Here is a 12,526-nt window from a genome sequence, read left to right as displayed (position 1 = left end):
AATGTTTTTTTTTAAATTCACTATATTTAATCACTTCTACTTATTTACTTCTATTACATTTCCAGTTATCATAAATCAGCTGAAATTCATGATTTTTTCAGTGGCGACAACACTTGATAACATTGTTAAATGTATTATAATAATAGAATGATATGACGTAATTAATGATCTGAACAGTCAGAGATAATAAAAGAAAAACCAGAACGGTTTGGGGAGGGCCGATATTTTGATCAGATGTTTAGGCTGCCGTTGCCCTCTGCTGGCCGTTCCTGTGCAAAAGCGCTTTATTTACCTCGATTTACCTTCTGAGACTCTTTAGCATGAGAGTTTGGACAATGTGTGCGAGTAAAGAAAAACAGTTTTAATTAGTTAACAAGCACTTGAACAATATATACAAATATGACGAGGCTAAATAAACAAAATATGATTTTATTGAACAGTTGTAAGTGTAAACATGTATTTATGTCAGGTTATGTCACAATTGTATCATTATTTGTTTAGAAAGGATACTCTCAGTATCGGGGTAATAATGTTAGTTGTTAGAGATATTCACAATGCCCTCATTAGCCTGTATTTGCTCTTTAACACACCATGAGCATTTTGGGTGCATTTCAAGATGTTTAATAGAGAGTGTGGCTTTATTGCATGTTTCAGGACGGAGCTTCACACCAGATTCAGATGAAGGGTCGTGTGACTGAATCTCCTTCAGTTCGTGCCGGCCCGCTCCACACACCCCAGTCCGACAGCGTTGTCGGGACATCTGCATGATCGGCCAGCAGGGGTCGCCAGACATAAGTGTGTGCAGCCGCCGTTATTGGTCGAGCAGTAGTTTTGACCTGATGGGGAACAAGTCACGTCAAAACATATGGTTGAAGGACAATCAGTCATTGAGAGACACTGAATGGTAAAAGTCTTGTAATAACAGTTTCTTTATTTTTGTATTTGGAGTATTGATGTTGTGTTTATTATAGGACTGTCAAACGATTCATCGCGATTAATCGCATCCAAAATAAAAGTTTGTGTTTACATAATATATGTGGGTGCACTGTGTATAATTATTTTGTATATATATATATATATATATATATATATATATATATATATACACATGCATGTACTGTATATTTAAGAGAAAAAAATTATTTATATATAAAATATTTATATTTTATATTTATATTTATATTTATATATATATAATATTTATAAATTATATATAAATCTATACACAGTAATTACATGAAAATATTTCTTAAATATATACAAGCATGTGTGTGTATTTATATATACAAAATAATTATACACAGTGCACCCACATATATTATGTAAACACAAATTTTTATTTTGTAAGTGGAACTTTTTATTTAAGAAGTGAAACACATGAGGAAGAGGACTCGTACCAGATGGGCAGGTGGCGTGTGCCGTGGTGATCCCGTACAGACGTGTTCGTTTCTGGGGCTGGAAGTCATCGACCTCTCTTCTAGAGTAGCGATCCACCACGACTACAGCACCCCTGATCCAACACACACACACACATAATAATAATCATAAATGTTTCTTGAGCATCAGATCCTCATATTAGAGTGATTTGTGAAGGATCATGTGACACTGAAGACTGGAGTAATTTGGAGCTTTGATCACAGGAATAAATTACACTTTACTATATATTCACATAGACAACAGATGATTTACACTGGAATAATATTTCATATTTTTACTATATTGCACTGTTACTCTGCTAACCATACAAGGAAAATAAAATCAAAAGAAGAGAAACTTAGAATTGCATTTTGCATTAAAAACTATTAAGACTTTTTTGTGATTTAAAAGGGAGCGCGAAAGCCATAATGTACGTGTATGCACAATAATCCAGAGTCTGATCACCTTATTTATTGCAAGATACAATGCAAAAAAAACATCAAATCTTAAAATATTAATTACAACTAAAGTCTATTTCAGGTTTGGGGGAAACTTTTGATGTATTAAAAACAATATTGTTTGCATTTTTTCATGCACGCACTTTACAGTGCAATCAATAATTAGATCAAATAGGAGGAATATTTCCATAGACGATTAATCGAAAATAACTGCTTTGATAATCGTAAATGAGTCAATGATTGGTTAGCACTATACTGTAGGGATGGGACGATAACCGGTTTCACGATAAACCGTGATAAAATGTACTGACGGTTAGTATTATCGTTTAAAATTTAATTATCATTAAAACCGTGTTTGATTATCGTGATTTTAATAACTCACTGAATCCTGTCGGCCAGTCTGACGCAGGCGCGCAGCACGCAATATTTTTTTAAATTACTATTCGAGAAGGAATGGTGGAAGGCAGTGACCGTGTCCAGGAGGTTTTTCAGCCTTTTAAGAGGACCAAATCTGAGGTGTGGTCATTTTGGGTTTTACAAAAAACTATTAAAAATAACTTTTGGAAATAACAATCACAGTCCTGGACAGTGAGTGAGCTTACACATTAAGATAATATCGGATTTTCTCCAGTCATTGTTAAAAAACAAGCTAACAATCCTTGCTAACTAGCGTTAGTGAAGCGGCCTGACGGATCTTTCTGCCTCCACCTAAGCTCCGCCCACAAAAAAACGTCACCATGTTTACCACTGTAAAAGGGTCTATAGAATCTTGCTTAAAAACTGCATAGAGAGGCTCGTTTTATTTGTTGTTTGTTGATTTTCAATTATAAAACTTGTTGAAATGTTTTCAGTGTGAGCATCAGTTCTTTTTGAGCACTTTCATAAATTTTTAACAAAACCGTGATAATATTGATAATCACGATTATTTTGGACACTATAATCGTGATATGAAATTTTCATACCGTCCCATCCCTACTATACTGTAAAGATTTGTGGTAATTTAATGCAAAAATAAACTAAATAACATTAAAATCTAATTCAATCAGCCCGATTACTCCTCTGGCAGAGTTGCGTGCTGCTCGTTAGTAAGTTAAAAGAGAAAATACTCCAAAAATAATCTTAACTTGTGAATTTACTCTTGGTTTGTCTTAAAGGATATTAAAAACACCACATAGACATGTAAACAACATTAAAAACTGGATTTTCACCACAGGGGGACTTTAAGCTAAACTAAAATTCAATTTTCTTCTCAAAACTGTGATCCGTCCATTGATAATAATGCATAAACAAATCCTTTAGTTTATGCAACTAATTGGAGCAGAACGTGACAACATTTGGACCGTGATAAAGACATTTTTTCTCATTGCTGTAATGCATGCTGACGAGTTATTTTTGTTCCGCTCATTGTTCTCGATCGCTAAAATAAGCAAATATGTGCCGTGCAGTGTCCCGTGTTGTGTGTTTTTTGTACTGTCATTGCACTGTAAAACAAATTTACCTACAGGTATAATAAAAGTAACATAACCTAACCTGAAGATCAGAGAGAAGCCACTGGACGGGCCGTGAAATTACACACAGCTGCAACTAGCCTTGAAACAGGCCTCTTGACCCGACCTCAGCATAGCAAACACATTCAGGGTTAAACGCCAAATCTGTGCTCGCGGACACACACATCAAGGCCTCAGAAGAACAGAGAGCTCACAGGTTTAGTGGACTGAACCTTGACCTTGCTCTCTGAACCACAAACAAACACCATCAAGCCCAGACCAAATCTGATGATTTCACATTATTTTGTTCGATATTTAATGCTAATTAATGTAATGCGGTAATGCTAATTAATGTACACTGTCCTTGTCAAATAAATAAATAAAATTTACACTTTTGGGTGAGATAAACCTATTAATGGGATACTGATAGTAGTCAATGAACAATAAACGTTTAAAGAATGTATTTTAGCCAATAATCTTACATAGTTCACCTTTAAATTGAGATAATATTACTTTACTGTATTTTTGAGTCTTGGTCAGCAGATACGGCTTCTTTCAAAAACTAACCTTTCACTTGATTTCAGTTACTTGAAGTGTGATGGAAATGAAGCTTTTAATGTTGTTTATAATATGCTTTAAGACAATTTATGTGTTTCAAAAACACGCTTTGAAATCGCTGGTGTTTCTGACGTCACAAACGACCTTGTAACCAATCAGATCAACGTGTGATCGTCAAGGTGGGTGAGTGGAGGCGGGGCTCATTTGCATATTCATAGAACCACGCATACTAAATGAGTGTCGAGTTACATTCAAGATATTTTTAGGAATGATTAATGTTTCAAGGAAATACCACTTAAATGTCATTTTGGTGATCAAATGGGAGTTTTAAGGGATAAAATGATTGACTGCAGATACAGAAGCATAAAGCTGTTAAAGGGAAGGTTCACCTCATCCAGTCAGTGTAGTAGAGGTTCTTTCCATCAGTAGTCAATCCGAAGGGATACTGGATTCCCTCCATTAGCTGCGTCCGACTGCCCTGCTGCGGATTCATGCACTCCACTTTATGTGTACCTGCATCAAAAACACCAAACATTTCAACAAAGCAAAGCATTTCATTAGGGCTGTAACAATATATCATGCCACAATATAATGGATAGTGACACTCTATTGTGTATGATTCACCCAAAATAAAAAGTGTCAATGGTACATTAAACTACTATATATAATGCTGAATATAGTGTATAATAAAGTAATATTTGTGTCCTGATAATGCCAAATGTCTGATGTTACCATTAAAAATTGTCATGGTGAAACTCGAAAAATTTGAATATCGTGCAAAAGTTCATTTATTTCAGTAATTCAAATTAAAAGGTGAAACTAATATATTATATAGACTCATTACATGCAAAAAAGTGAGATATTTCAAGCCTTTATTTGTTATAATTTTGATGATTATGGCTTACAGCTTATGAAAACCCTAAATTCAAAACTAGCATATTGTGAAAAGGTTTTCATGAGCTGTAAAAACCAATGGGGTCCAAACATTTCAAGGTCCAAATGAGAGTTTCAGTGCAGCTTCAAAGGGCAACCATGACACTGTTGGACCCCATTGAAGTCCATTATATGGAGAAAAATATGGGTTTTCCTTGCTTAAAACCCTGGTTTTAAAGTAAAAAGATGAAAAGTAGTATTGAATTAAATGCATTTATGGTGAAACTACTACATTTTCAGGTCAATCTGTGTTCATTTTGACCACAAAAACCGGGAACGTCCGCAAATAGTTGTAGGAACTATGAAAAGGTTTCTCCAGTGTGAAAGCCCCTAATGTTTCTCTGAACTGGAGCCGTACCGGCATCCGCCCAGCACAGCAGAGACGTCCGAGGGTCGTAGGTTAAACCGTTGGGGAGGCTCAAGTCATCCTTGACCAGGACCCTCCGATTTGTGCCGTCCATGTAGGCCATCTCAATTTTAGGGGAGTCCCTGTTCCAGTCGGCCCAGTAGATGTAGCTGATGGAGAAACAGACATTGAAAACACTTCCCATCAACTATTGCACTGCAGAAATAATGTCAAGAATAAGTATATAAACAAAGCGGAGATTTATTCAAACATGCATGCATTAAATATTGAATAACATTAAAAATTATAATATGTAATATGGTGCATATATTTGGCAAAAATCTCCTCTCTAGAGTTACTTTTTCTAGCTGACTAACTGACTAAGTTTATGGTCACGTGGTTTTTCTGAGGTAAATGTGATGTTTACAAGCTGTTTAACTGACGTCTTTGCACGGTTGAAATGCTGATTGAGTGATTCCATGTGACATGATACGGATTTGGATAAGTTGTACTCTATCTTTAACACACTTTCAGACGTTCACTCATGTTTATTTGATTACATTTTGTGGGGTTTTTTTAATCTATTTTCTTTGTTTTTCTTTTTCACGTTATAATTGTATTGTGTGACTTATTTTTAGATAAAATGTACTGCAAATGATTACGTTTTTTTTTTTGTTTTTTTTGTTTCTCAAAAAGGATAAATTATGATATTTTGTAAAGAGAGAACAGTAGCCGTTTCAAATCTAGATTTGTAAAAGGGGAAGGTAAATATAAGTTAGCTTCTTCCTTCTCCTTTTTTTTCCTATATTCTTTTTCTTCTATTTTGAACATGCTGAGATTTTGTTTTTATTATTTTTTGTTTAAATAAGCTCTGTTATCAATGACCATGTTCTGAAGAGGAAAAGGAAATGAAAAGAAATAAATTATTCATTTGGCGCTGTAACTGGTATTATTAAGGCGGAAGAGAAGATCATGTGCAGCTTCTCTTGACAAAACACTCTTTATGTTTTTGAATTTCATAAGAAAATGGACGCAATTTGAAATTTGAGACTTTATTTCATAATAATAGTCACAAAGATCATTGCGATTTATTGGATGGGATGCGCTCTATAATGTTCCATTCATTCATCAAATGAAGACAGGATGATTTTTATCGGTTCGTAAAAATGAGACTCGATTAATATAGAGAAATCAATATTTTTTACCCAGCCCTGATTATTAAATCTCTTACATCTATCCGGGAGGAAAGTAACATTTTCTTTAAAAAATTTTTAAAGAAATATTTTTTTCAAATTTTTAAAGAAAATTTTTTTTCCCCTCGCATTTGAAGAGTTAATTTTAGACCCTGTGGCTTAATAAGTAGTCTTACTTTTCTGATTTGAATTAGAACAATCTACGTTTTTATGCCCAGTTGACCAGTGTAAATTTTTTTTTTTTAAATAAGAAAACAAACTTGTAAGGCTACGCTAAGCAATTTATGCAACAAACCCATTGGTGGGGTCAGTGAGGATAGCTCTCGGGTTAACCAGGTCTGTGTTAACCAAGACACGTCTCTGGGATCCGTCTAATGAGGAAACTTCAATTCTGTCCTTCATGGAGTCTGTCCAGAACACGTTTCTGCCCAGATGGTCAATAGCGATGCCTTCAGGACTGCCAAGATCTGAAACGAGAGACAGTGGTGTGTGAATGATTAAAATGTCTCCACGATCAGCCTTTACAGAGAGATGGTTTGTATTGTGTAACAGTGAACATTATATCAGTTGCAGTTCAATCCCAGCTAACAGAAATATGTGCGTTTTATCATTATGGAATGTTTATTTCATTTTTAAAAATAAGATTTTGACAGCACTAATATATATATATATATATATATATATATATATATATATATTAGTGCTCTCAAACAATTAAAATATTTAATCACGATTAATCCTATTGATGTCATAGTTAACTCGCGATTAATCGCAATTAATCTCCAATTTTTCGATAAAAAATGCACGCCGTTAAAATGGGTTTGCGTTAACGCCGATAATAACGTGTTTAACTAACAGCCCTAATATATATATATATATATATAAATATATATATTAGAGCTGTCAAACGATTAATCACGATTAATCACATACAAAATAAAAGTTTGTGTTTACATAATATATGTGGGTGCACTGTGTATAATTATTTTGTATATATATATATATATATATATATTTATATAAAAACACACACATGCATGTATATTTAAGAAAAAAATATTACTTATATATAAAATATTTATATTTATATATAATATAAATTAGATATAAATCTATATACAGTTTATACATGAAAATATTTCTTAAATATATACAAGCATGTGTGTGTATTTATATATATAAAATAATTATACACAGTGCACCCACATATATTATGTAAACACAAACTTTTATTTTGGATGTGATTAATCGCAATTAATCATTTGACAGTCCTAATATATATATATCATTAAAATAGGTCCCCTAGTCTTAAAACCAACATGAAAAAGATTATGGATTGTGGTACTTGCAAAAAAAAATATCTATTTTTGAAATATCGCTCACCTTAAGTTTGAGATGATTTTAACCAGTGTACACTAACATTAAAATTTCCCCTGAATCACGCATTAGGACGAGTCATAATGAACTCTACCTGAGTTAATGAGCTGGACGGGCTGTCCTCCTTGTAGATTAGCTTTGCTGATGGCAGGCGTGCTGATGTCTGTCCAATACACCATCTTCTCCAAACAGTCGTAAGCAATCCCAATCACCACTTTCTCCTGCAAAAACAATAAAAAGATCTCACAAACATGCATGGAAGTGTTTAAGATCACAACACGGCACTAAAGTTTACCTCGGGGAGCCGTCTAGACAAAACATGAGTCAAACGACTGTTTTTAACGCATGGTTGAATTTCCCCTTGTTTAATAAGCGTCACTGATGTTAGTCGTTACAGTAAATGTTAACATGTGAGCAATAAATGAGAGCAGATGGGAATGAAGATTCATTCAGATTTATGATTTCCTACAGCGCTGCACACAATAACCCAAAAAAATCATTTTCAGGAGTCAAGAGATGAAAACACAAACCTTGTGCATGAGCCAAATGTCTAGCTAAACAAACTCAATTGGAAAAATAACCAGGGACTGTTTGAACAGTCTGAAGCGCTGACATTTCTTATAATGTACTGTATATCAAAGTGTTTCATTCATGATTGACCAAGTCCTATTTATTTCAATGGGGGAATCCTGAAATCTCAAAAACAGCTTGCCGAACTCACAATTAAATAACATATTTCAAATCAGCAACAAAATCTGACGTGACCAGTCCCATAAATGTTGTTTCTTATGCTCAAATAGTGTTTAAAAAGCTTATTTTTTCAGGCTGGACCAGCCAATGTGCGCGTCTAACAGCAGCTGCAAGTGATGCGATGACTTTATCACTCAGCGATTGGCTCTTTTATTTAGAAGGCGGGACTTATTCCGCCATATTGCACTTTCAAGTCAAGTCAAGTCACATTTATTTATATAGCGCTTTTCACAATACAGATTGTATCAAAGCAGCTTCACAGTGATAACATGAAAGAGGTACAACACAGATCAATAATATTGTTAAATATTAAATATCCCCAACTAAGCCCTAACTAACTTTCTCCCATTCATAAGTAATAAGAGTGCACCGTCTTCCTATACATAAAGTCTTTGGTATAGCTGACAGTTTCCCTTTGGGAAGATAATGAAATATAAACTAACAGACCCAATATTATCTGAAATGTAAGATGCTTAATATTATTAACCATCAAAATGTTAAATAGAGCTGTGTGCGCTTCACTATTGGAGCTGAAAGTTACAGTAAACTAGCATAGATATACAGTAAACATGCATAATTATGCATTAATAGATTATGTGAGAACATGCACTGTTTTTAACACATATTTGCAGTTTAAAAAAAGCAGGAAAATTTAATATTATAGCATGAGCATCAATGTCTCAACTTGTTTACACTAATATGTATACTTTAATAATACATTGCCATTAAAAAAAAATTGGAAAGAAATAATTCCTTTTATTCAGCTAAGAAGCATTAAATTGATCGAGAAATGTTTTATTTCAAATAAATGTTGTTCTTTTTAACTTTCTATTCATCAAAGAATCCTGAAAAATAAAATATATGACGGTTTACACACAAATACGAAGTTTTTTTAACATTAATAATAATCATAATGTTTCTTGAGCATCAAATCATCATATTAGAGTGATTTCTGAAGGATCATGTGACACTGAAGACTGGAGTAATGATCCTGAAAAATACAGCTTTGATCACAGAATATAAATTACATTTTACTATATATTCACATAGAAAACAGATATTTGAAATAGTAAAAATATTTCGCCATATTGATGTTTTTACTGTATTTTACATAATGAAAAGCATTAAAAAATCTCACTCTTTAGAACTGTAATGTACATTTTTACACTTCCTAAGTACCAGTCCATGGCGTCTGCAGAAAACATGCATGCTAACATCCTTTTCTTTAGTAAATAGTCTGCTCTGCTTCTCCTGGAATCTCTCCTCACATTCATACGGCTAAATGCCGATGGAGGTTATGTAATCAGCGGAGGCAGCATATGGCTCCGATAAACACAATTTCTCTCATACGAACATTTCCAAGAAAAACAGAGTTAAGCAATTCTAAAACTCCCCCAGCAGTTCTCTGGCTCCGTGTTATCAACAATTCAGCCGAGAGAGACAAACTACGAGCTGAACACAAACCACAGTGACACGTTCACTCTTACGTTGCTAACATCCCTAACCAGGCTTTGCACTAATGCATACCAGAGCCTCCGAGCAGCAGGGAGTGAATCAGGGCAAAGACTTCTGGGTGAATATCCAGAGCAAAACAGCCTAAACACACTCCACACAAGCACTTCTACATAGTCAAGTCACCTTCATTTATATGGCGCTTTTACCAATATAGATTGTTTCACAGTGATAATAGGAGATTACAGTAACAGATTGGCCTGATTAAAGGGATAGTTCACTTTTTAAAAAACTTTAGCTGATAATTTACTCACCCCCATGTCATCCAAGATGTCCATGTCTTTCTTTCTTCAGTCGAAAAGAAATGAAGGTTTTTGATGAAAACATTCCAGGATTTTTCTCCATATAATGGACTTCAATGGGGTCCAAACGGTTCAAGATCCAAAAGACAGTTTCAGTGCAAATGGCAAACTGTTCAAAGGGCTTTAAACGATTCCAGACGATGAATAAGGGTCTTATCAAGCGAAATGATCGCTCATTTAATAAATAAATAACAAAGTTTAAGCTTTATAAGCTCAAATGCTCGCCTTGATCTTTTTCCGAGTTATTTGGTTGATTCAACGAACAAAAGAACGAATTGACTCGGAAAAAGATTCGTTCATTTTGATGAACGAGTTCGAACAGGAGAGTCACGAACGCCCATCACAGAACAGAGCAAGGCGAGCATTTGAGCTTATAAAACTTAAACTTTGTTATTTATTTTTTAAATGAGCGATCGTTTCGCTAGATTCATCGTCTGGAATCGTTTAAAGCCCTTTGAACAGTTTGCGGTTTGCACTGAAACTGTCTTTGGACCTTTGAACCGTTTGGACCCCATTGAAGTCCATTATATGGAGAAAATCCTGGAATGTTTTCATCAAAAACCTTCATTTCTTTTCGACTGAAGAAAGAAAGACATGGACATCTTAGATGACATGGGGGTGAGTAAATTATCAGCTAAAGTTTTTTTTTAAAAAGTGAACTAATCCTTTAACCAATGTCTCCATGAAACAAACAAAGCAATCTCTACAAATTAATAAAATAACACATTTGTTGATTACATGTAATATGATAGATTACACTTTCAACTTGTAAAAGTCGTTTTTATGCATGTTTTTACACCGTTCTGATCACTTGGCTTTTGAAACGGTGAATCATATTGCAAAGCAATTGATTCAAAGTCTCAAAAAGATTTGATTCTCTCATCACTAGTTTTAACTCTCGTCTTCCACATTACACTGGGTTAAAGCTTTACCGGGAGGTGCAGCGCAGTCTTGGCTTCATTCTTCTTCAGGTCATGACCTTCCAGAGGGACGTACTCAATCTTCCCGCTCTGGGTGAAGAGGATGTGACTGCCGGGAGGCAAAGGACTAACGTCTGGGTTGGGTGTTGGTCTAATCGGGCCGGAAAATTCATCATCAGAACCTGAGGAACAGATCAATATAAAATGAGATGGGAATTCACTACCTATATGTACAGAAAATGGTCAATGTGGCAATAAAAACATTAGCTTTGAACCAAAAACCTGCTTATGTAGGTACTTTCCCAGTGGTTCTCAACCAAGGGACTTTCACACACTTCCAAGTTTTGGAATTATGAAATATATATATTTTAAAGTGTCCATATTTTGGGGTCTACTAGCCTAGGACAGCTGGTATTAAAATGTGTTTTGGTTGATCGGATCACGAGTAGACAAGGGAGACTCTTGTTTACACCTGTTTTAATCCGGATCTTGTCTTTTTTCAAACACTTCAGTCCTGATTTCTTCGAGGGGAGGGTTTATGGGTGTACATGTATGGGCTTTTAAAAGATCTAATGGATGAAATAAGCAATCCGGTCGAATGTGTTTCCAACTACCTCTGGAAATGGTTGAAAGTGGACAAGCTCAAAACGTTTTCCACCTGTATTTAGCGTCGTCCACTCGAGATCAGATCGACCAAAGTGCATCTTATGCGTCACCGAGCCTTTACATGTTTAAAACAGTAATATCCTAGACTAATCTTGACAAACTATATATCATTTGAAAGCTTACAATCTCTAGTTTTCATATTTGGTGATAAATTACAGAGGAGCTGTTATCATTTTTATATACTCAAACGTCTATAATTTATGTCACTTTCTTAATTTATTTCACTTCTAAAAAAATCTGCCAAATGTCTTATTTAAAACAAGACACATCTTACGTCTATATTCTAAAACATTCTTGAATTACGAGTAGTTCACTTTTAAAAAAACTTTTGCTGATAATTTACTCGCCCCCATGTCATCCAAGATGTCCACGTCTTTCTTTCTTCAGTCGAAAAGAAATGAAGGTTTTTGATGAAAACATTCCAGGATTTTCTCCATATAATGGACTTCAATGGGGTCCAAACGGTTCAAGGTCCAGAAGAAACTTTCAGTACAAACTCTTCAAAGGGCTTTAAACGATTCCAGACGATGAATAAGGGTCTTATCAAGCGAAACGATCGCTCATTTAATAAATAAATAAATAACAAAGTTTAAGTTTTATAAGCTCAA

General features: G+C 34.5%; 1 protein-coding gene across 1 annotated transcript in view; it reads right to left on the bottom strand.

Moving 5' to 3' along the window:
• Positions 1-340: 340 nt before the first annotated feature.
• The window catches only part of nid1a (nidogen 1a), a 37,207-nt gene continuing 25,021 nt past the window's right edge, over positions 341-12,526 (bottom strand). Inside the window, exons 14-20 of the mRNA XM_039648635.2 lie at positions 11,265-11,434; positions 7,863-7,989; positions 6,687-6,858; positions 5,211-5,368; positions 4,309-4,432; positions 1,398-1,510; positions 341-836 (exon numbers count right to left, since the gene is read on the bottom strand). Of these exons, the coding sequence (XP_039504569.2) occupies positions 706-836; positions 1,398-1,510; positions 4,309-4,432; positions 5,211-5,368; positions 6,687-6,858; positions 7,863-7,989; positions 11,265-11,434 (995 nt within the window). The 3' untranslated portion in view covers positions 341-705. The remainder of the gene's footprint in view (positions 837-1,397; positions 1,511-4,308; positions 4,433-5,210; positions 5,369-6,686; positions 6,859-7,862; positions 7,990-11,264; positions 11,435-12,526) is intronic.

This window comes from Pimephales promelas, chromosome 11, assembly GCF_988280905.1.
Source record: "Pimephales promelas chromosome 11, fPimPro1.hap1.1, whole genome shotgun sequence".
Classification (NCBI taxonomy): Eukaryota; Metazoa; Chordata; class Actinopteri; order Cypriniformes; family Leuciscidae; genus Pimephales; species Pimephales promelas.
This window is presented reverse-complemented; position numbering and strand designations above follow the sequence as displayed.